The sequence below is a fragment of the Aquarana catesbeiana genome, linkage group LG09, assembly GCF_042186555.1.
Source record: "Aquarana catesbeiana isolate 2022-GZ linkage group LG09, ASM4218655v1, whole genome shotgun sequence".
NCBI lineage: Eukaryota > Metazoa > Chordata > Amphibia > Anura > Ranidae > Aquarana > Aquarana catesbeiana.
In genome coordinates this window covers 79398829-79421556 of record NC_133332.1, presented here as the reverse complement: position 1 = coordinate 79421556, position 22728 = coordinate 79398829, and the positions used below count along the sequence as shown (strand labels likewise).

The 22728-nt window shown below is 43.9% G+C and overlaps 1 protein-coding gene across 1 annotated transcript; it reads left to right on the top strand.

The window, feature by feature from the left end:
- Positions 1-1379: 1379 nt before the first annotated feature.
- LOC141107836 (uncharacterized) lies at positions 1380-22161 on the top strand. Its single transcript, XM_073598860.1, has 3 exons — positions 1380-1687; positions 15230-15330; positions 19146-22161. Exon 3 carries the CDS (start codon positions 19237-19239, stop codon positions 20599-20601), a length of 1365 nt encoding a protein of 454 aa, XP_073454961.1. The 5' UTR covers positions 1380-1687; positions 15230-15330; positions 19146-19236; the 3' UTR covers positions 20602-22161.
- The last annotated feature ends 567 nt before the right edge of the window (positions 22162-22728 follow it).

Sequence of the window (22728 nt, the reverse complement as noted above, 5' to 3'; positions counted from 1 at the left end):
CTGGATATGACGCTGAGCACGCGCACTCAACTTCTTTGGTCGACCATGGCGAGGCCTGTTCTGAGTGGAACCTGTCCTGTTAAACCTCTGTATGGTCTTGGTCTTGTATGGTCTTGGCCACCATGCTGCAGCTCAGTTTCAGGGTCTTGGCAATCTTCTTATAGCCTAGGCCATCTTTATGTAGAGCAACAATTCTTTTTTCAAATCCTCCAGAGAGTTCTTTGCCATGAGCTTCCAGTGACCAGTATGAAAGAGTGAGAGCGATAACACCAAATTTAACAGACCTGCTCCCCATTCACACCTGAGACCTTGTAACACTAATGAGTCACATGACAACGGGGAGGGAAAATGGCTAATTGGGCCCAATTTGGACATTTTCACTTAGGGGTGTACTCACTTTTGTTGCCAGCGGTTTAGACATTAATGGCTGTGTATTGAGTTATTTTGAGAGGACAGCAAATTTACACTGTTATACAAGCTGTACACTCACTACTTTACATTGTAGCAAAGTGTCATTTCTTCAGTGTTGTCACATGAAAAGATATAATAAAATATTTATAAAAATGTGAGGGGTGTACTCACTTTTGTGAGATACTGTGTGTATATATATATATATATATATATATATATATATAAATTATAAAATCTTTGGGGGTTCTAAGAAATTTTCCAGCACAAAAAAAAAGTAAATGTTTACATGTAGGAGTGAAGTGTCAGAATTGGCCCAGGTGGGAAGTGAATAAAGTAGCGCAGTGCCGAATTGTAAAAAAATGGCCTGGTCATGAAGGGGGGTAAATCTTTCAGTAAAAAAATGTTTTGGGTTTTTTTTCCAATCAATTTCTAGTACGGCCCTTACAGCTCATTTCACTTTTTTTTGGAACGATTGGCTTACAAACAACTATTCATTCAAACAAACATTTTCCAGCATCTTGAAGTGAAAATTGACTGTCGCAGTGAGCGCACTAGCCATAGAAAATTCGAACAATCGGTCTATGGACTTGAGTTTTCATTCGATGGTCTAGCCATGTACTGTATGGACAGCTAAAGAATATTCATTCTCTTTTCTAATCATTTGTGGGAGCAATAAAAATTGGAAGGAGCAGGATGGAAATGTTTTCTTGAATGTGGAAATATCTAACAGTGCATGTGGTTTTCATTCGATAAAATCCATTTGTTCCAAAATCGAATGTTAAATCTTGAACTGCGTTCAAATGAAATTCCAATGTTCTAAGAATATTCTGTCAGTGTATGGGCAGCACCGCCCTGGACGTCACACTCAGCACACCCCTCCCCACACAGAGCTGACCCTGATCCGCATAGAAACTCCAACTCCCACAATGCACTGCGATCAGCCCTGACCTCGCCCCAATTGCATTGTGGGAATTGCAGTTCATAGGGCGTTGCAGGGCGGAATCACGAGCTGGTCTAAGAATGGCTTCCATGCAGCTCACATGGGAAAGAGTGGAGGATTGTGGGAATTGTAGTTTGCAGTGATTCCCTCCATCACACAATAGAAGCAGGCCAGCACAAACCCTGCCTGCAGGGCTGCTAGAAGTGAGCCATCCAGCCTGCTCGGTGATCCGCTCTTAGGTGACCGCAGTGCGGAGAGCGCCGCCTGAGACTAGGACAATAGGCGTGTATGCTTGCTGTCATTCCTGCATTGTCCTGTAGGCGGCCTCCAGGAGGGGTAAGTAGGTAGAGAGTGGGGGCAGTACGTGCTTTGTATGCTGGCACAGTGCCCCCTGCTGGGAGGGTTTTATAACAGCGATCTGCTGCATGTCAGTATGTGTGCAATTTGCTGAGGATTACTATATATATATATATATATATTTTGTATATAGTGCAGGCTCACTGTCACCACTAGAGTCCCTAGGCCCTTTTCTCATAAAAAGACAAAACACAGCATTTATCTGAATGCAACACCATAGTAATCAATGAGCCCATACACACAGGTGCATCTACATGCGAAAACGTGCGCTGCATTTAGTCCTAACAACAAAAACAGTAGGACTCAGCTGAAGATATTACATGTGTACACATATAAAGGTGTATAATCATGTAAAAGCACATCAACACGTATAGAGACATATAAAAGGTGTATAGAGACACATAAAGGTGTATAAACACGTATAGAGACATATAAAAGGTGTATAAACACGTATAGAGACATATAAAAGGTGTATAAACACGTATAGAGACATATAAAGGTGTATAAACACGTATAGAGACATATAAAAGGTGTATAGAGACATATAAAGGTGTATAAACACGTATAGAGGCATATAAAGGTGTATAAACACGTATAGAGACATATAAAAGGTGTATAGAGACATATAAAGGTGTATAAACACGTATAGAGGCATATAAAGGTGTATAAACACGTATAGAGGCATATAAAGGTGTATAAACACGTATAGAGACATATAAAAGGTGTATAGAGACATATAAAGGTGTATAGAGGCATATAAAGGTGTATAAACACGTATAGAGGCATATAAAGGTGTATAGAGACATATAAATGAGTTTAACCCTATTTCTGACATTTGGTGTTTATAAGTTAAAATCCGTATTTTTTGCTAGAAAATTACTTAGAGCCCCCAAACATTTATATATGTTTTTTTTTTTTTTTTGCAGTGAATCTAGAGAATAAAATGGCGATTGTTGCAATATTTTATGTCAGATGGTATTTACGCAGCGGTGTTTTAAACGCAACTTTTTGGGAAAAGGGACACTTTCATGAATTTTAAAAAAACGAACAGTAAAGTTAGCCCAATTTTTTTTGTATAATGTGAAAGATGATGTTACACCGAGTAAATAGATACCAAACATGTCACGCTTTATAATTGCACGCACTCGTGGAATGGCAACAAACTACGGTACCTAAGAATCTCCATAGGTGACGCTTTAATTTTTTTTTTTTTTTTTTTTTTTTTTACGGTTACCAGGTTAGCGTTACAGAGGAGGTCTAGGGCTAGAATTATTGCTCTCGCTTTGACGATCGCGGCGATACCTCACATGTGTGATTTGAACACCGTTTACATATGCGGGCGCGACTTCCGTATGCGTTTTCTTTGCTGCGCGAGCTCGCGGGGATGGGGGCGCTTTAAAAAAAAATTTTTTTCTTATTTATTTTTATATTATTAAATTATGTTAAAAAAAAAAAAATTGATCACTTTTATTGCTGTCACAAGGAATGTAAACATCCCTTGTGACAGTAATAGGTGGTGACAGGTACTCTTTATGGAGGGATCGGGGGTCTAAAAGACCTCCAATCCCTTCTTTGCACTTCAAAGTATTCAGATCGCCGTTTTCGGTGATTCTGAATACTGTATATTTTTTTTTTAAACCGGCGCCATTGGCAGTCGAGTAAACAGGAAGTGACGTAGTTTCTGTGTTTACAATCAGGAGACTAGAATGAAGCCGTCTCCGGCTTCGTGCCAGTCTGTCCCTAGCCGCCGGAAGTGGCGGATCGTCGATCGGGTCCCCCGGTGGGACAGGAGCCCCGTTCAGAGCGGCAGGAGGGGGGGAGTCACCTCCTGCTCCTCTGGGATAACAGCCGAGTGGCTTTTAGCCGCATTGGTTGTTATCCCTGGAAAGCCGATCGCCCGCTCTACAAAACGGTATGGGGATGATGCCTGCAGCTGCGGGCATCATCCTGGTATAACCCCCGAAAGCCGAGGCCGCACATCTGCATGCGCTCGACGGGAAGGGAATAAACACGTATAGAGACATATAAAAGGTGTATAAACACGTATAGAGACATATAAAAGGTGTATAAACACGTATAGAGACATATAAAAGGTGTATAAACACGTATTGAGACATATAAAAGGTGTATAAACACGTATTGAGACATATAAACACATTAAAAAAAAAAAAAAAAAAAACACGTATAGAGCATAGCTCCCAACTGTCCCTGATTTCGAGGGACTGTCCCTCTGTCCTCCTCATTTTGGTCTGATCTATATAGATCTATATAAAATGCACTTTTTATCTATCAAAAAGTGTTTCCCAGAGCTAAACCTCTCATCTGACTTCTAAATTGCTGCATTTGTAAATTCCAGAAGCCAATATAAAGGAATAGTAGTGGTAAAAAAAAGCACTTGTGCGTTTAACAAATCTTGTTTTTTTTTTGTACAATTCTCCTTTTAAGGGGGCGTGGTAGGGGGTGTGTCCTGTGCCTGCATACTTTTGCTTTTAGGTGTATCTCATTCCCATCTCAAAAAGTTGGGAGGTATAATAGAGACATACAGTGCCTTGCAAAAGTATTCACACACACCCCCCCCCCCCCTTGGCATTTTTCATGTTTTGTTGCCTCACAACCTGGAATTAACACGGATTGTTTGAGGTTTTGCATCATTTAATTTACAGAACATGCCCACAACTTTGAAGATTTTATTTTTTTTATTGTGAAGCAAACAACAAATAGGACAAAATAACAGAAAAAGTCAATGTGCATAACTATTCACCCCCCTAAAGTCAATACTTTGTAGAGCCACCTTTTGCAGCTATCACAGCTTCAAGTCGCTTTGGATAAGTCTCTATGAGCTTGCCACATCTCACCACTGGGATTTGTGCCCATTCCTCCTTGCAAAACTGCTTCAGCTCCTTCAAGTTGGATGGTTTGCTCTTGTGAACAGCAATCTTTAAGTCTGACCACAGATTTTCTATTTACATGTTTCCCCTTAAACCACTCAAGTGTTGCTTTAGCAGTGTGTTTGGGGTCATTGTCCTGCTGGAAGGTGAACCTCCGTCCTAGCCTCAAATCACACACAGAGTGGTACAGGTTTTGCCTGAGAATATCCCTGTATTTAGCACCATCCATCTTTCCCTCAACTCTGACCAGTTTCCCAGTCCCGACTGCTGAAAAACATCCCCACAGTATGATGCTGCCATCGCCATGTTTCACAGTGGGGATGGTGTTCTTTGGGTGATGTGATGTGTTGGGTTTGTGCCAGACATAGCATTTTCTTTGGCCAAAAAGTTTAATTTTAGTCTCATCAGACCAGAGCACCTTCCTCCATACATTTTGGGAGTCTCCCACATGCCTTTTCGCAAACTCAAAATGTGCCATTTTGTTTTTTGCTGAAAGTGATGGCTTTCTTCTGGCCACTCTGCCATAAAGCCCAACTCTATGGAGCTTACGGCTTATTGTCGTCCTATGTACAGATACTCCAGTCTCTGCTGTGGAACTCTGCAGCTCCTCCAGGGTTACCTTAGATCTCTGTGCTGCCTCTCTGATTAATGCCCTCCTTGCCCGGTCCGTGAGTTTTGGTGTGCGGCCGTCTCTTGGCAGGTTTGCTGTTGTGCCATGTTCTTTCCATTTGGTTATGATATATTTGATGGTGCTCCTAGGGATCATGAAAGATTTGGATATTTTTTTATAACCTAACCCTGACTTGTACTTCTCAACAACATTGTCCCTTACTTGTCTGGAGAGTTCCTTGGTCTTCATGGCAGTGTTTGGTTAGTGGTGCCTCTTGCTTAGGTGTTGCAGCCTCTGGGGTCTTTCAAAAAGGTGTGTATATGTAATGACAGATCATGTGACACTTAGATTGCACACAGGTGGACATCATTTCACTAATTATGTGACTTCTGAAGGTAATTGGTTGCACCAGAGCTTTTTATAGGCTTCGTAACAAAGGGGGTGATTACATACGCACATGCCAATTATCAGTTTTTTTTATTTCTGAAAAATACTTTTATGTATATATTTTTCTAATTTTACTTCACCAACTTAGACTATTGTGTTCTGATCCATCACATATAATTCAGATTAAAAAAACATTGAACCAAAGGATGTAATGTAACAAAATAGGTAAAAAGCCAAGGAGGAGTGAATACTTTTGCAAGTCGCTGTATAAAGGTGATAAACACGTATAAAGACGCATAACAGGTAAAGCTGTATAATCCTGTATAAAGACGCATAAACACATACGTTTATATAAAGGTGTGTAAGCCCGTATAAAGCTGCATCCATACATATAAAAGCACATAAACGCGTAGAAACACACATAAATGTGAATATTTTAAGTGCGTATTTTACGCAGGATCATTCTTTCATGCAACAAAAATATGCAACTAAACATGTTTTTTCTGCCCTGTGAATGAGCCCCACGTCCCCAAGTCTCAGATTGTCTTATTGGGCGATGTCTTGTTTCTGCACATGCACACAGACGCTGAGAGACGCACGGGAGCTCTTTGCGGCCTTTTGCTGTGCACAGGGAGCCGCAGGTAACAAGCACAGGCAGCCATAGAAGTGAATAGCTGTACAGGCTTGTACTTGGATACATGCTGATGCTTTCATGCATCTGACATTACAAACACGTGCGTATGATGTATTTCCCAAGCGTACGTGTAAATGCCAATAAAAGAAAGCATCAGAGTTTACCCGGGTACAAGCATGTGCAGACATTGACATCTATGGCACCACCTGCAACTCACAGACAGTCTTTCTGGACCCTTACTCCTTTGTGCATCCCACCGTCTGTATTAGCCCTATATCTCAGGATTTGTAGTCTATCCTAACATACGGTATTTTATATTTAATTTTCTCAGGACAAGTAGGGTTTTAATTGGTAACAAATTTTGATACATACATTTTTGTTTCCCTTTAATTGTTTTTGATCAAAGTAGAACTATAGGCAGAATTATTATTATTTTGGTAAAGTAACCCCTGTCAGATTTTTTTTTTTTTTTTGCCATCTGTGGCTCATTGGGGAGATTTTCTGTCATTTCCTGTCCTATAGCCAAACAGGAAGTGAGGGGAAATCTCTCCAAGGGAAAAGGGAATCCTGGTGTATAACCAGAACTCTGTACTGTCCCCAGATTTCTTCTGGAATCAACCGAAAATGTGGGATTTTCCTTTGACTTTCAGTCATAGCAGTAAACAGGACTAACACAGTGAGTGAATCTCCGTAAGCCCCCTGTTCACACCGGAGCGGCTTGTAATGCGAAAAATGCAATAAATTACCCAATTTTTAGGGAAAATATAAAGGTTGAGGTTGCACCAAGTAAATAGATACCCAACATGTCACACCTTAAATTTGCGTGTGCCTGTGAAATGGTGTACCTTGAGTACCCTATATTTTCCATAGGCGACTCTTTAAAAGCCCCTTATAGATCATCAGTTTAGTGTTACAAAAGATGTCTGGTGCTAGAAATATTGCTCTCATTCTGGCGTGCGCGGCCATATGTACCGCGTGCATTTACATTTCGACGTGGGGGGGCTCACATTTTTTTGGGGGGGGGGGGGGGCGATTTTATGTGCATGGGTGTAACTAATTGTAAAGTCTTGTTTTTTTTCCCTATAAAAATATCAAACATGCCTACCTGCTCTGTTGCAGTGGATTTGCACAGAGCAGCCCAGATCCTCCTCTTCTTGGGTCCCTCTTTGATGCTCCTGGCCCCTCCCTCCTGTTGAGTGCCCCCACAGCAAGTAGCTTGCTATGGGGGCACCCGAGCTGAGTCCTGACCCGGCCCCGCCCCCTCTCTCCCCTGATTGGCTAGCTGACTTTGATTGGTGGCAGCCAATGGCGCTGCTGCTTTGTCTCAGCCAATCAGGAGGGAGAATCTCAGACGGTTGAGACACTCGTGGACATCGCTGGACAGAGAGGAACCTCAGGTAAGTATTGGGGTGGCTGCTGCACACAGAAGGCTTTTTATCTTAAAGGGGTTGTAAACCCTTGTGTTTTTAACCTTAATGCATCCTGTCATGTTGCTGCCTAGCAACATGACAGAGATCTACTGCTTCCTGTCATCGGGAGCAGTGATCTCTGTCATGTTCTAGTGAGACACTCCCCCCTACAGTTAGAATCACTCCCTAGGACACACTTAACCCCTTGATCGCCACCTAGTGTTTAACCCCTTCCCTGCCAGTGTCATTTACACAGTAATCAGTGCATTTTTATAGCACTGATCACTGTATAAAAAACAATGGTCCCAAAATAGTGTCAAAAGTGTCCGATGTGTCTGCCATAATGTCGCAGTCATGATAAAAATCGCAGATCGCCGCCATTATTAATAATAATTAAAAAAAATAATTAAAATGCCATAAATCTATCCCCTTTTTTGTAGACGCTATAACTTTTGTGCCAACCAATCAATATACGCTTATTGCGATTTTTCTTTTTTTTTAACCAAAAATATGCAGAAGAATACATATCTGCCTAAACTGAGTAAGAAAAAAAAATGTATATATTGGGGATATTTATTATAGCAAAAAGTAAAAAATCTTGCTTTTTTTTTTTTCCAAATTGTCGCTCCTTTTTTTTTGTTTTGTTTATAGTGCAAAAAAAATAAAAAACGTAGAGGTAATCAAATACCACCAAAAGAAAGCTCTATTTGTGGGTAAAAAAGGACATCAATTTTGTTTGGGTGCAACGTCGCACGACCGCACAATTGTCAGTTAAAGCGACACAGTGCTGAATCGCAAAAAGGGCTCTGGTCAGGAAGGGGGTAAATCCTTCCGGGGCTGAAGCGGTTAATTGCCACTAAAAGAAAGCTCTATTTGTGTGAAGAAAAAATAAAAAAAAATTGATTTGGGTACAGTGTTGCATGACTGCGCAAATTGTCATTTAAAGTGTGACAGTGCTGAAAGCTAAAAAATGGCTTGGGCAGGGAGGGGGTGAAAGTGCCCAGTATTGAGGTGGTTAAAGAACATGAACAAGGTAATAGATTGGGAATAAAGAGGAAGTGAATGAATGTGCAGGTTGGGGTCCATTCACACCAGCACATTGTGGTGACCCATAGTACAATCCATACATTATCACAACATGCAGAATCGCTTTGTATGTGTGTTTGGTGCCTAGTAATTCCATTCATTTTGCATGACGCCACAATACACAATGTGCAGTGCATTGGGCTGCAAAGAAATGCAGCAAGACCTCTATTATCATGAAGCAAGATGCATTGCAGACCAATCAGTTTGAATAGGCTGCCTAATGCAGTGTGCCGCAACATTTGCGTTTGACACGTTGTGTTGGGCAGCCTACTCTTGCGGCACAGTGCAATGAGGTGTGAACAGACACAAAATATATTATGGTCACTGGTTATTATTGTATGTAGAGGATATTATGCAAGATCATATGTTCCCATTTGATTTGAAAGCTAGGAACAATGTAGAGCCTTCCTAAAACAAATGGAATTGGCTTGTCCCACCTTTATCACAGGTTGAAAAAAAAAATAAGGGATATATTTCATATTGCAGGTCAGGAGTCTCCAAACTTTCTAATCAAAGGGCCAGTATACTGTCCTTCAGGCTTTAGGGGGGCTGGACTGTGCCCAGTGGGAGTAAACAATGTCCGATATTTGGCATTAAAGGGGAGAAATAGTTGGTGTCATTGGGATGAATGGTGCCCCATTTTTGTTTTCTGTGGAAGGAATAGTGCACCATTGTTGGTGACAGTGGAAGGAATAGTGCCTCAGGGGCCAGATAAAAGCAAGCAAAGTGCCGCATCCGGCCCTAGGGCCACAGTTTGGAGACCACTGTTATAAGTCATGGGTGGAATCATGCAAATCGTTTATGTCTCCATGGCCAACCGCACATGTAAAACCCCTGGTTTTTAGTACACATATGGCCTCATGTTATAGAGCCATTCATTTCAGCTTTTTCAGACTAACTGGCTATCATTAGTGAAATGTATGGCTTCAATGGGGCAGGGCTTATGGGCCAACACAACTACATGGGGTATGGTCCAAAACAGGTTTTCAACCTGAGGTACATGGACCTCTAATGCCGCGTACACACGAGCGGACTTCTCGTCGGACTGAACTCCGAAGGACTTTTCAACGGAGTCCAGACGAAACAGACTTGCCTACGCACGATCCCACCAAAGTCCGATAGTTTCGAACGTGATGACGTATGACCAGACTAGAAAAGGTAGTTCAATAGCCAGTAGCCAATAGCTGCCCTTGCGTCGTTTTCGGTCTGTTGGACTAGCATACAGAAAAACGTTTTTTTCAATAGGAATCAAGTCCGTCGGAAAGATTTGAAACATGCTCTATTTCTAAGGTCCGTCAGATTTTGACAGAAAAGGTCCGATGAAGCCCACACACGATCGGAATATCCGACGCATTCGTTCCGTCTGACCTTTTCTGCCGGAAAGTCCGCTCGTATGTACGCAGCATAAGTGGTCCATGGGTGGGTTTCAGAGTTTCGGGTGTCCTGATTAAAAAGCCATAGCTACCATAACTGTAAAGGATGAGGCTGACTTAGACACATTATGGTTCCCTTTTGTGTCCCACTAAGGCTAAAACAGAATTAAATCGTAGTGAGGGCAGACAGCTTTTTGCCATAATGGAATGCTTGCCGATTAAGCCACACTTGCCTCCGGCTGCATTCTGCTCCAGCAATGTGAGGTCTGAGATCCCTGCATCCACTCTGTTCTTGCTGCTGCCATATCCTCTTCTGGGTCCACCATCTTTTTTTTCTTTACCAACTGGGCTGGCATTGTCAATGTATCTCCCACACATGTGCACTGGGGATACGTTATCTTCACACCCAGCTCCATTCCCGGCATCTGTAGGATGCCAGGACTGTGCACTGTGCTGGGCATGTGCTGTAAAGAGTGTGCAAATTAAAGAAAAAAAAATGCTGGCAGCTAAATTGGTTATTTCTTTCTCGTACATCACGGGACACAGAGCCTCAGTAATTACTGATGGGTTATATAGGGTATCACTAGGTGATTGGACACTGGTCACACCCTAAACAGGAAGTTCAACCCCCTATATAATCCCTCCCCTTACAGGGATACCTCAGTTTTTTCGCCAGTGTCTTAGGTGTTGGGCGTGTAAAAGATGTCCTGTGCTGAGCTCCAAAGGGAATATCCTATAACCTATACTGGGGAAAGCCAGGCGAACCGGATCCATTTCAAAGTGTCCTTTCTAGGCCGAATTGGATGGTACCCAGGCCTCGTGTCCGAGGAAACGAGGTTTTACCTGTAACGCTTCCTCTTTTTAGAGAGCTGGACACCGCATTTCAGAATTTGTTTTTTCTAGCCTTATTCTTGGCCGGGTGCTTTACAGGCCCAGAACTGCAGATCCCCCTATCCGTAGGGGACCCCAGTCTCTCTGAAGGTTTTCCAAACGCAGCCCACCGTGAGAGGTGAAGATTGGTTCTGTATAGCAGAACCCTGCAGCTGGATAAGGTAAGGGAGATTCCACAGATTTTTTAAATTCTAGTAGGTTTCTCCTTTAAGTAAATGTATGCTATGCCTATTGTCGCCACCGGGGGCTGCCAAGAGCAGATACCTTTTCATGCTTGATTGTCTGTCTCGGTGTTCACGCTGCACAAGCTCCTCCAGCCGAGCTCCAGGTAGGATGGAATGGGGGGCTCTCCTCAGAGATATTCCCCCCCAAGATTAGGGGGGGCCGCAGTTGGTCTGTGAGGTGGTAGTACACCGCTCTATCACCGCCGCTGCCATTACATATGGCAGACCCCATCAGCTGCCGGCCTCTCTCCTTCCTCCCCTCCACACTTGTCCCGGAGGGTCAGTCGCGCGGGAAAGCACTGTTTTTTGAAAAAAATGAGGGGGCTGGTCAGAGGAGGGGGGGGGCGGAGTGTCAGCGCGACGTCCAGCGTGATTAGACACCCACATCGCCGGCTGCAAGGCTATATGAAGCACACTTGTTAGGTGCACACAGCCTATGGAGGGACACAGAGCTGACGGTCGCATGTAAGGTGGGACACAGGCATTCCCTAGGCAGCATTTACTGAGAAACACTAAGACTGGGCATTGGTAGCAGTGGCTGTTGCCGGACTACATCGCTCAGCAGTCAGTGTTCATTTTTGTGATACCTCCACCTTGTTGCTTTGCACTATGGGTAGAAGAGGTACAAATACCCCAAGAACCAGAGGCTCTAGGGGATCTCCCTCAGGTTCTGAGGACCCCCCTTCTGCAGCACCTTCCCCCCCCTGAAGGGCCAGGAACGGCTAGCCAGGGAGAGCCGTTGGGGTCAGGGGCTGCATCTGCTTCTGGCACTTCAGCCCCTGTATACATTACACAGGAGGTTTTTTCCTCAACCATTAATGGTTTAGAGGAAAGATTAATGGCCGTAATTGCATCTTCACTCAGTGGAAGAAAACGCACTAGGTCTTCCTCTGTTACCCAGGACCCTCAGGCTGAGGAACTCTGGGATAAAGGAGAAGAATCCCTTTCAGAGGCTAGCCACTGCACCTCGAGTGTTTACAAAGATCTTGGCTCCTCCACTGTCCAGATTAAGGACTCAGGGTATAACTGTCATAGCATACCTAGACGACCTGCTCTTGATAGACCGATCGGTTGCCTGTTTGAGCGGGAACTTGATGACCACAGTCAAGTATCTGGAACGCCTAGGTTGGATTCTCAACCCAGAGAAGTCTTTCCTAAAACCAGTAAGAAGACTGGAGTATTTGGGTCTGATCATAGATACAAGCCAGGAGAAGGTATTTTCACCTCAGGCAAAGATTACTGCCTTAAGAGAGCTGATTCTGGTAGTCAGGATCAAAAAAGGTCCTTCTGTCCGCCTTTGTATGAGGCTGCGGGGAAAAATGTTGGCTTCATTCGAAGCAGTTCCCTATGCTCAGTTTCATTCAAGACTGCTGCAACACAGTATCCTGTCGGCCTGGAACAAGAAAGTTCAGGCATTAGATTTTCCGATGCGCCTGTCTCATGCAGTGCGTCAGAGCCTCAATTGGTGGTTAATACCCGAAAGCCTGCAGAAAGGGAAATCCTTTCTACCGGTTACCTGGACGGTGGTAACAATGGATGCCAGTCTTTCGGGTTGGGGAGCAGATCTGGAACAGTCTGCGGTCCAAGGGGTATGGTCCAAAACCGAGAGGACCTTACCCATCAACATCCTGGAGATCCGTGCAACATATCTAGCCCTAAAGGCCTGGACTCTCAGGCTACAGGGTTGCCCAGTCAGGATCCAGTCCGACAATGCCACAGCAGTGGCTTATATCAATCATCAGGGAGGCACCAGGAGTCTGGCAGCTCAAAGAGAAGTGAACCAGATTTTAATCTGGGCAGAAAAGCATGTGCCATGCATATCGGCAGTTTTCATTCCAGGGATAGAAAACTGGCAGGAGGACTATTTAAGTCGCCAGCGGTTGTTCCCAGCGGAATGGTCTCTTCACCCCGACGTCTTTCGGCCATATGCCAAAGATGTAGATCTCTTTGCATCCAGATTCAACAAAAAGATCGACAAGTTTGTGGCAAGGACAAAGGATCCTCTTGCATACGGGACAGATGCGTTGGTGATTCCGTGGCATCGGTTCTCACTGATTTATGCATTCCCGCCTATTCTGCTACTGCCACAACTCCTTCGCAGGATCAGGCAGGAAAGGAAGTCGGTACTTCTGGTAGCCCCCGCTTGGCCCAGGAGGGCTTGGTAGTAAGAAATAGTAAGGATGACAGTGGGTTCCCCGTGGACCCTACCGTCACGTCCAGACCTGTTATCTCAAGGTCCAGTGTTCCATCCTGCCTTACAAACGCTAAATTTGACGGTTTGGCTATTGAAACCCACGTTCTGAAGAGTCGTGGGCTTTCAGGGCCTGTGGTTTCTACCTTAATCAATGCAAGGAAGCCAGCTTCCAGAGTAATTTATCATAGAGTCTGGAAAGCTTATGTATCCTGGTGTGAATCCAGGGGTTGGCATCCCAGAAAATATGTAATAGGTAGAATTCTAGACTTTCTACAAATGGGATTAGAAATGAAGCTGACCTTGAGTACCATCAAGGGCCAGGCCTCGGCCTTATCAGTATTGTTCCAACGGCCACTTGCTTCACATTCCTTGGTCCGAAACTTTATGCAGGGGGTGACGTGTCTTAATCCTCCGGTTAAGGCGCCCCTAAACCCCTGGGACTTGAACTTGGTTCTGTCATAGAGAAACAGCCTTTTGAACCAATACGTCAAATTCCCTTGGTCTTGACAAGAAAGATAATTTTTCTGGTAGCTGTTTCTTCTGCTAGAAGAGTATCAGAATTAGCAGCTCTTTCCTGTAAAGAGCCTTATTTAATCATACACAAGGATAGAGTGGTATTGCGCCCTCATCCTAGTTTTTTACCGAAAGTGGTTTCAGATTTTCATCTAAACCAAGATATTGTTCTGCCTTCCTTTTTTCCAGATCCCTGTTCTCTGGAAGAAAGGTCACTACAATCTTTGGATGTAGTAAGAGCAGTCAAGGCCTATCTGAAAGCAACTGCTCAAATTCGCAAAACGGATGTTTTGTTTGTGCTGCCAGAAGGTCCCAATAGAGGACAGGCAGCGTCAAAGTCTACCATTTCTAAATGGATTCGACAAATGATTGTTCAAGCTTACGGCTTGAAACAGAAAATTCCTCCTTTTCAGATCAAGGCACACTCCACTAGGGCTATTAGTGCTTCTTGGGCGGTGCATCACCGGGCCTCTGTGGCTCAAATCTGCAAGGCCACAACCTGGTCTTCAGTCCATACATTCACCAGATTTTATCAGGTGGATGTGGGAAGGCATGAGGCCTTTGGGCGTAGTGTGCTGCAGGCAGTAGTTCGAGGTCCTCAGGTCTGATTACACCCTATGTTGTGTGGTCCCCTCCCCTCAGATAGCATTGCTCTGGGACGTCCCATCAGTAATTACTGAGGCTCTGTGTCCCGTGATGTACGAGAAAGAAAATAGGATTTTTTATAACAGCTTACCTGTGAAATCTTTTTCTTTTGATGTACATCATGGGACACAGAGGTCCCGCCCCTCTTCTGATACACTTATATTGCTTTGCTACAAAACTGAGTTATCCCTGTAAGGGGAGGGATTATACAGGGGGTTGAACTTCCTGTTTAGGGTGTGACCAGTGTCCAATCACCTAGTGATACCCTATATAACCCATCAGTAATTACTGAGGCTCTGTGTCCCGTGATGTACATCAAAAGAAAAGGATTTTACAGGTAAGCTGTTATAAAAAATCCTATTTTTGTCTGAGGAGAATTTTGAAAGGTCCGACTTGATGGTAAATTTTAGGGTTCACTTATGCTTTAGGTTGTAGGCCATTTAAATCGATGCATATTTGTTGTTGCATCAGCATGGACCTCCCATAGATTAGAAGTGCACAAATCCTGTAGTGCCCTACAAATAGTGCCTAGGTTGCTGATTCTGACCCCCTCTCTCCTGCCTCTTGTACTTAAATAATGACCCATTACATTGATGGGGTGGTCTGCCTAATAAAGAGTAAAGCACAGAGAATACACTCACTGCTCCCTATTGTTTGTTTTCTTCAGGTGAAGGGTGGCTCCAGTTACCAACAGGGAGTTGAGGAAAGTGGAAGTCAAGATTTGCCTATAAGAGCGCTCAAGTTTTTTGGTCTTCTGGGATGCTCCAGGTACTGTATGTACATATGCACTATCCTTTAATATTATCAAACTTGTCATTACATTTTCAAGAGGGCACACTACGTGGGTATACAGGGCACATTACATGAGAGCAAGGCACATTGCATGAGAATACACAGCAGGGCACATTATGCAGCACATTACATGGGACACAGCACATTATGGGGCATAGAGCACTGTATCGGCAGCCTCCAAACCCCACCCCCCCAAACCATACCAGGTCACATGCCATCAACATGGGGACATGGTGCTTGTCCCCATGTGTTAAGGGTATGTGGCCTGGTATGGTTCAGGGGGATCGCTCGTCCCCTCCCTTTCCTGACCTGCCTGGCTGGATGCTCGGATAAGGGTCTGGTCTGGATTTGGGATGGGAACCCTATGCCATTTAAAAAAAAAAAAAATGACAACTGATGACTCATAGGTTGTTAAGGACGTGGCAGCCGGCTTCCCAGGCCTGCTCATTAGCAACCAGCTATACACTGTATGTTTTTAAAGTGGGGGATACCCACCCCCTGAAAACGCAACAAAAAATGCAACACTTGCGTTTTTGGTGCAGCTCCGTTGAAGTCTATTACATGCAAAACGCAATCTGCTGCAGGAAAAAAAGTCCCTGACCCTTTCCAAAAACGCATTGGCTAAAAAACGCATAGATGTGAACGTGTACCTTAGGAAACCATGTTAAATAGACTGTAATGCATTTCTGCAAGCTAAATAACACACTAAACACATAGAATGTAGGGTTAAGAACCGAGGAGTGGGGGTGAAGGTATTTTACTACTAGTCAGCAATCTTAGGTTACCATTCAAGAACATCTATTGAGTTTTTTTTTTTTTCATCTGGTAACTTTTTGCTTTCTCCTTCAATTGTTCTTTGCTTCATTTCTATTTGAAATTGTTTAAGCTTACAGACAATATGATATCATCAGGGGTCTCCAAACTTTCTAAACAAAAGGCCATTTTACTGTGCTTAAGACTTTTTAGGGGTGCCGGACCGTGGCCAGTGGGAGTAAACAATGTCACATCTTTGGTATTAGGGGAAATACAGTATTTCACAAAAGTGAGTACCCCCTCACATTTTTGTAAATATATTCTTATATCTTTTCATTGACAACACTGAAGAAACAACACTTTGCTACAATGTAAAGTAGTGAGTGTACAGCTTGTATAACAGTGTAAATTTGCTGTCCCCTCAAAATAACTCAACACACAGCCATTAATGTCTAAACCGCTGGCAACAAAAGTGAGTACACCCCTAAGTGAAAATGTCCAAATTGGGCCCAATTAGCCATTTTCCCTCCCCGTTGTCATGTGACTCGTTAGTGTTAAAAGGGCTCAGGTGTGAATGGGGAGCAGGTGTGGTAAATTTGGTGTTATCGCTCGCACTCTCTCATACTGGTCACTGGAAGTTCAACATGGCACCTCATGGCAAAGAACTCTCTGAGGAACTGAATTGTTTCTCTACATAAAGATGTCCTAGGCTATAGGAAGATTGCCAAGACCCTGAAACTGAGCTGCAGCACGGTGGCCAAGACCATACAGCAGTTTAGCAGGACAGGTTCCACTTAGAACAAGCCTCGCCATGGTCAACCAAAGAAGTTGAGTGCACGTGTTCAGCGTCATATCCTGAAGTTGTCTTTGGGAAATAGACGTATGAGTGCTGCCAGCATTGAGGATACAAAATAAGGTAGTACTGAGTATTACCAGGGAGGTGGACTTTTTAGGCTCAAATATACAAATATCTAAAAAACAATGACAATTGTAACATATAGCATCTAATACAATTGTCATTGTTTTTTAGATATTTGTATTTTTCAATAAATTTATATTTTTTATACTGCTATATCTTCTCCACTGTTTCTTAGCCTAAAAAGCCTGCCTCCCTGGTAATACTCAGTACTACCTTATTTTGTATCCTCAATGATTTATGGACGTGGCTCATTTTTGGTGCACTTTCCTCTTCTTCTTTTTTTTTTTTTTTTTTTTTTTTTTTGTGCTGTCAGCATTGCTGCAGAGGTTGAAGGGGTGGGGGGTCAGCCTGTCAGTGCTCAGACCATACGCCACACGTTGCATCAAATTGGTCTTCATGGCTGTCATCCCAGAAGAAAGCCTCTTCTAAAGATGATGCACAAAAAAGCTTGCAAACAGTTTGCTGAAGACAAGCAGACATGGATTACTGGAACCATGTCCTGTGGTCTGTTGAGACCGAGAGAAACTTATTTGGTTCAGATGGTGCCAAGCATGTGTGTCAACAACCAGGTCAGGCGTACAAAGACAAGTGTGTCTTGCCTACAGTCAAGCATAGTGGTGGGAGTGTCATGGTATGAGGCTGCATGAGTGCTGCCAGCACTGGGGAGCTACAGTTCATTGAGGGAACCATGAATGCCAACATGTACTGTGACATACTGAAGCAGAGCATGATCCCCTCCCTTTGGAGACTGGGCCGCAGGGCAGTATTCCAACATATTAACCCTAAACACACGGTAGAAATAGGAATAGGGGGACTTTTAAGGTGCCTGAAACAGAGCACTATATCGTGTATAGTAAAAATACCAAATTTTATTTAGTACATCAGATTAAAAAAGTATAACAGTCTCCAATTTTAAAATTGCATATTTGTGGAAGTATATTATATTAAAATTGGAGATTATTATACTTTTTTAATCTGATGTATTAAATAAAATTTGGTATTTTTAATATACATGATATAGTTCTTTGTGTCTGGCACCTTAAAAGTCCCCCCTTTCCCATTTCTACCTCTTTCTAACAATTTGGGATGTGGTGCCCAGCTCCACCTATCCTTGGCTGAGTTAAATATATTGGATCCTAAACACACCTCCAAGACGACCACTGCCTTGCTAAAGAAGTTGACGGTAAAGGTGATGGACTGGCCAAGCATGTCTCCAGACCTAAACCCTATGGAGCATCTGTGGGGCATCCTCAAACGGAAGGTGGAGGAGCGCAAGGTCTCTAACATCCACCAGCTCTGTGACGTCATCACAGAGGAGTGGAAGAGGACTTCAGTGGCAACCTGTGAAGCTCTGGTGAACTCCATGTCCAAGAGGGTTAAGGCAGTGCTGGAAAATAATGGTGGCCACACAAAATATTGACACTTTGGGCCCAATTTGGACATTTTCACTGATGGGGTGTACTCACTTTTGTTGCCAGTGGTTTAGACATTAATGGCTTTGTGTTGAGCTATTTTGAAGTGGCAGCAAATTTACACTGTTTTATACAAGCTGTACACTCACTACTTTACATTGTAGCAAAGTGTCATTTCTTCAATGTTGTCACATGAAAAGATAGAATAAAATATTTACAAAAATGTGAGGGGAGGACTCACTTTTGTGAGATACTGTATTAGTGTCCCACCGTTGGTGTCAGTAGGAGGAATAGTGCCCCAACATTGGTGTCAGTGGGAGGAATAGTGCCCCATCGTTGGTATCAGAGGAAGGAATAGTGCCCCACTGTTGGTATCAGCTGGAGGAATAGTGCAAGTCAGCCAGATAAGGGTATGCAAAGGGCCGTAGTTTGGGGACCACTGTCCTAGAGCAAGCAATTACCGCTTATCTTAATATATACTGTAGCCTGTGTGTCTGTAAAGGGTTAATGCCTATTCCTTTTTGTAATGAATAGAGCCAGTAGTATTGCAAAATAGGGTATAGGGGAATGTTGGCTTGTTAGCCCAATGTCAATCACACTAAGTAACTGTATTGCTTTTTTCTTGTACATGTTTTTTTGTTTTTTTTTTTTGTTATATATAGTAAGCACCTGAGAACTTTATATTTTTTGTGTGTCTCTGTCAACAGTGCTGGGCTGAGCAGTCAGGAGTAAGCTATTTAATCCTGGCAAATCAAAGATTTTAGGAGCCACTTTCATGGTTTTGCTTGGGAGAAGATCATGGGCCCACCTAGGAAAAGAGCTTCATCCAGGACATCTAAAGGAGTTCCTATAACACAAAAGAAGCAAAGAACCGATAATTCTTCACCAGATCCAACTGCTCCCACTGAAGAATGGATAGAACAGAATGCAGTTCTATGCAAAACAAAATCAAACATGACAGAAGAGTGGGGAGTAAAGCGAGAGCCAGAAGAAGAGCAATCTGATCCTAATAGAATAAACGGAGAAGTCAGTGGCTTGGCAGATGTACCTCTTGTACAAGGTATCAGCCTAGAAAAATATAACAAAATTAAAGAAGAGCAGGAGGAATGTGACATCAGTACAAACCAGGAACCTGGGGGACATTATTTTGGTCCACCATTCAAAGTGGACCCCGAAGACCAAAAATGGATGGTGAAAGATAATGATGAGAATCAAAATGTGACCACAGTGGAAGAAGAGAAAAGGGTAAAGCCATATACTTGTTTCTGTGGGAAAAGCTACACCTGTACCTCACATCTGAATAGACATCATCGGAAGACCCATGGCTCACAAATCCAGCCTAGTGAACGCTACAATAATGTAATCCGAGAAAAGAAACCCATAGAACGATGTTTTACCTGCCAGTGTGGAAAACAGTACACCCGCAACTCAAACCTGAGAAGACACCAAAACAGTTGTAGTGAGCAAGCTCCACCGGCGACTACAGAGTGCGCTGCCACATATCGTATTGTAGAGGACCAGGAGGAAAAAATAAAGCCCTATGTCTGTGCTTGCGGCAAGAGCTACACATGCTCCTCTCATCTATATAGGCATCAGAGAACCCATCTGGATTCCGACATCCAAACCGCAAGGCGCTTTATATGTGAGTGCGGGAAAGCCTACAGCTGTAGCTCACACCTTTATAGACATCGAAAAACGCACTCCGAAGAGAAGGTTCTTCCAGAAGGACGTCCTGTAAAAGAAGAACCAGAGAACTTAGAGCAAATGATGAAACCCCATTTGTGTTTCTGTGGGAAGCGTTATACTTGCAGTTCTCATCTCTATAGACATCAAAAGGCTCACCATGTACAGAATTTGCCTCTCGTTGAGAACCACGAGGCTGAGGACAATGAAACAGGGAAGCGTTACAAGTGCGATTGTGGTAAAAGCTACACTAGCAGCTCTCATCTGTACAGACATCAAAGAACACATAAGAATCAGGATTTGACTGAGGAAGTCAATGACTTGGATCATGATAGTGAGGTTGAGTTTGAGGAATGTAGACAGAAGCCATACACGTGTGAGTGTGGGAAAAGTTTCATTCTCAGCTTTTCCCTTTTACTGCACAAGAAAATACATTGTCGGTGGAAGCACACCACAGATAGTGATTCACCAGGTCACTGATGTGAAGAAAATGTAAAGCCTAAGGCAGGGGTGCTCAGCCTTTTGAAGAGCGAGGGCCACTTAAGTGATTTGGTAACTGGTCATGGGCCTTAATGAAATGAAATGCATGAATGAATTTTGACTTTTTTTTGAATAGCATAATAAACCTTTTCCTTCTGCAGCTGCTGAATGTTGGCAGGAGGGAGAGGAGAAGCTGGCTTTCAGGATTTGCAGGAGGAAAATGGAGAGGATTGGCTCCTGTATATGCTGCCCCTGCCACTGTTCTTGTCCAAGTGTAAAAAAAGAATATGACTGGGAGGCCACACGGCCCTCTGGAGCATGGGGCAGGTTCATCATTGTGACTCCTGATGCTACATCAGTGGTGGAGGGGGGTTGGGTGTAAAAACACATCTCAACTATGGGGTTTTACAACCCCCCCCCCCATACCGCAAATGTAAATAAACCCTATCTGTCCTAAACCCCCTATAATATGTTTTCACACTGATGCGCTGTGGGTTACCCACACCTGCGGCTTTCCTACGGGTTAGCTGCACTTTGCCATAGCCTTCTATTATATTGTGCAGGTGTGGGGCACTTTAAGAAAGCGCACCAAATCTCCTGAATTCAGTTTGAGGTCGAAGGCCACATTAGAGGGCCACATGTTGAGCACCCCTGGCCTAAGGCCTCATGCCAACTGAGAGTTTAGCCCCTGTGCATAAGATCCCAACATTTTACTGCGGGTAGAAGGCACAGGCACACCTTCCTGCCTTGCTGCCAGCAGCCTGTAAAACTGCTTTCGTTATATGGGGCTGGATGGTGCATCGCATGGTACAAAGGTTTGGGGCAGTATTTACCCGAGCTGAATGCCCAAAACACGGACCGCTTGTGTCCCAGACATTCGTCCCTGGCAGTACAGTGCTTTATATGTTAGTATCACTCGGTGCAACTTCCAACACCAGCAGCAGCTTTTAGTCCCTCATAGAATTTCCACAGAATGATGACAACGGCCTGGTTGGTGCACCTGTTCCCTCCACCCACACCAAAACGCCAAGATCGCATGTGTTGGGGCTAAAAGCCCAGTGTTCATGAGGCCTAACTGAACTTTCTGTTTAAATTGGCTAAAGAAATTCCAGGTGTATCCAAACAAATGGTATGCAAAGGCTGGCAGTTCATTCTTTATTTTTTTTTAAAGAAAAAGCAGCCACAGCCTGAGTAGAAAAGCCTGTCCCCTGCTAGCATGTGTCAGAATTAGGACCCTTGTTCTGTGTGGAAGCAGTGATCTGTTAGCGGATGTCTGAGCTAGAGTTCTCTATTCAGCGAGGAGTATGAGCTTTTCTGGCTGGAGAGCTCTAGGTCTTAGGCCTGTTTTATGAAAAAAATACAAATCAGCGCGAAGTGGTAAATGAGCATTAAAAGCTGCTGAACACTAGGGTCAAAAAACAAATCCCTTAATACAAATATAACAACAGATAGTGCAGCGCTAAAGAAGTAAAACACTGAAGTCCACCATGATATCAATGTCCATAAGGGTAATCAGTAAATCATCCTCAGGTGCGAGCGAACACCAATTTGTAGAGAAGTGATTTCAGGTAGCCCACCACCAAGAAATAGGTTGGCCTCTCACCTGAAGAAATGGACCCTTTGATTATAGAGGGTCATAAATCGCCTTAATCAAGCAAGGAACAGCATGTGTAGGCGTCCGTCAGGGCTCAGGTGTCAAACACTCCTCAGGGACCAAGGGGCTCCGGTGACAGACTCTCCTCCTTGATTGGGGCCAAAGTGGTGCAGGCATCCTAGATGAGGAACCACTGGTGGAGTGAAAATAGACCCAGTTCTTCAGAGCCTCTCCTCACACACAGGTGGACTAGAGTTCGTGGTGGAAGATGCCTCGGGCCTTGCTGCCCTCTTGGATAGGGATATCCTGACCAGTCGGGCTCACCTCCCGCTCTCAGAGGTCCGGGGGCGGAGCTTTCGGCGGTCCCTACCGCCGAAAGCTCCGCCCCCGGACCTCTGAGAGCGGGAGGTGAGCCCGACTGGTCAGGATATCCCTATCCAAGAGGGCAGCAAGGCCCGAGGCATCTTCCACCACGAACTCTAGTCCACCTGTGTGTGAGGAGAGGCTCTGAAGAACTGGGTCTATTTTCACTC

Coding starts and splice junctions, on each gene's coding strand:
- LOC141107836 (XM_073598860.1), top strand. CDS start 19,237: ATGGGCCCACCTAGGAAAAGAGCTTCATCCAGGACATCTAAAGGAGTT.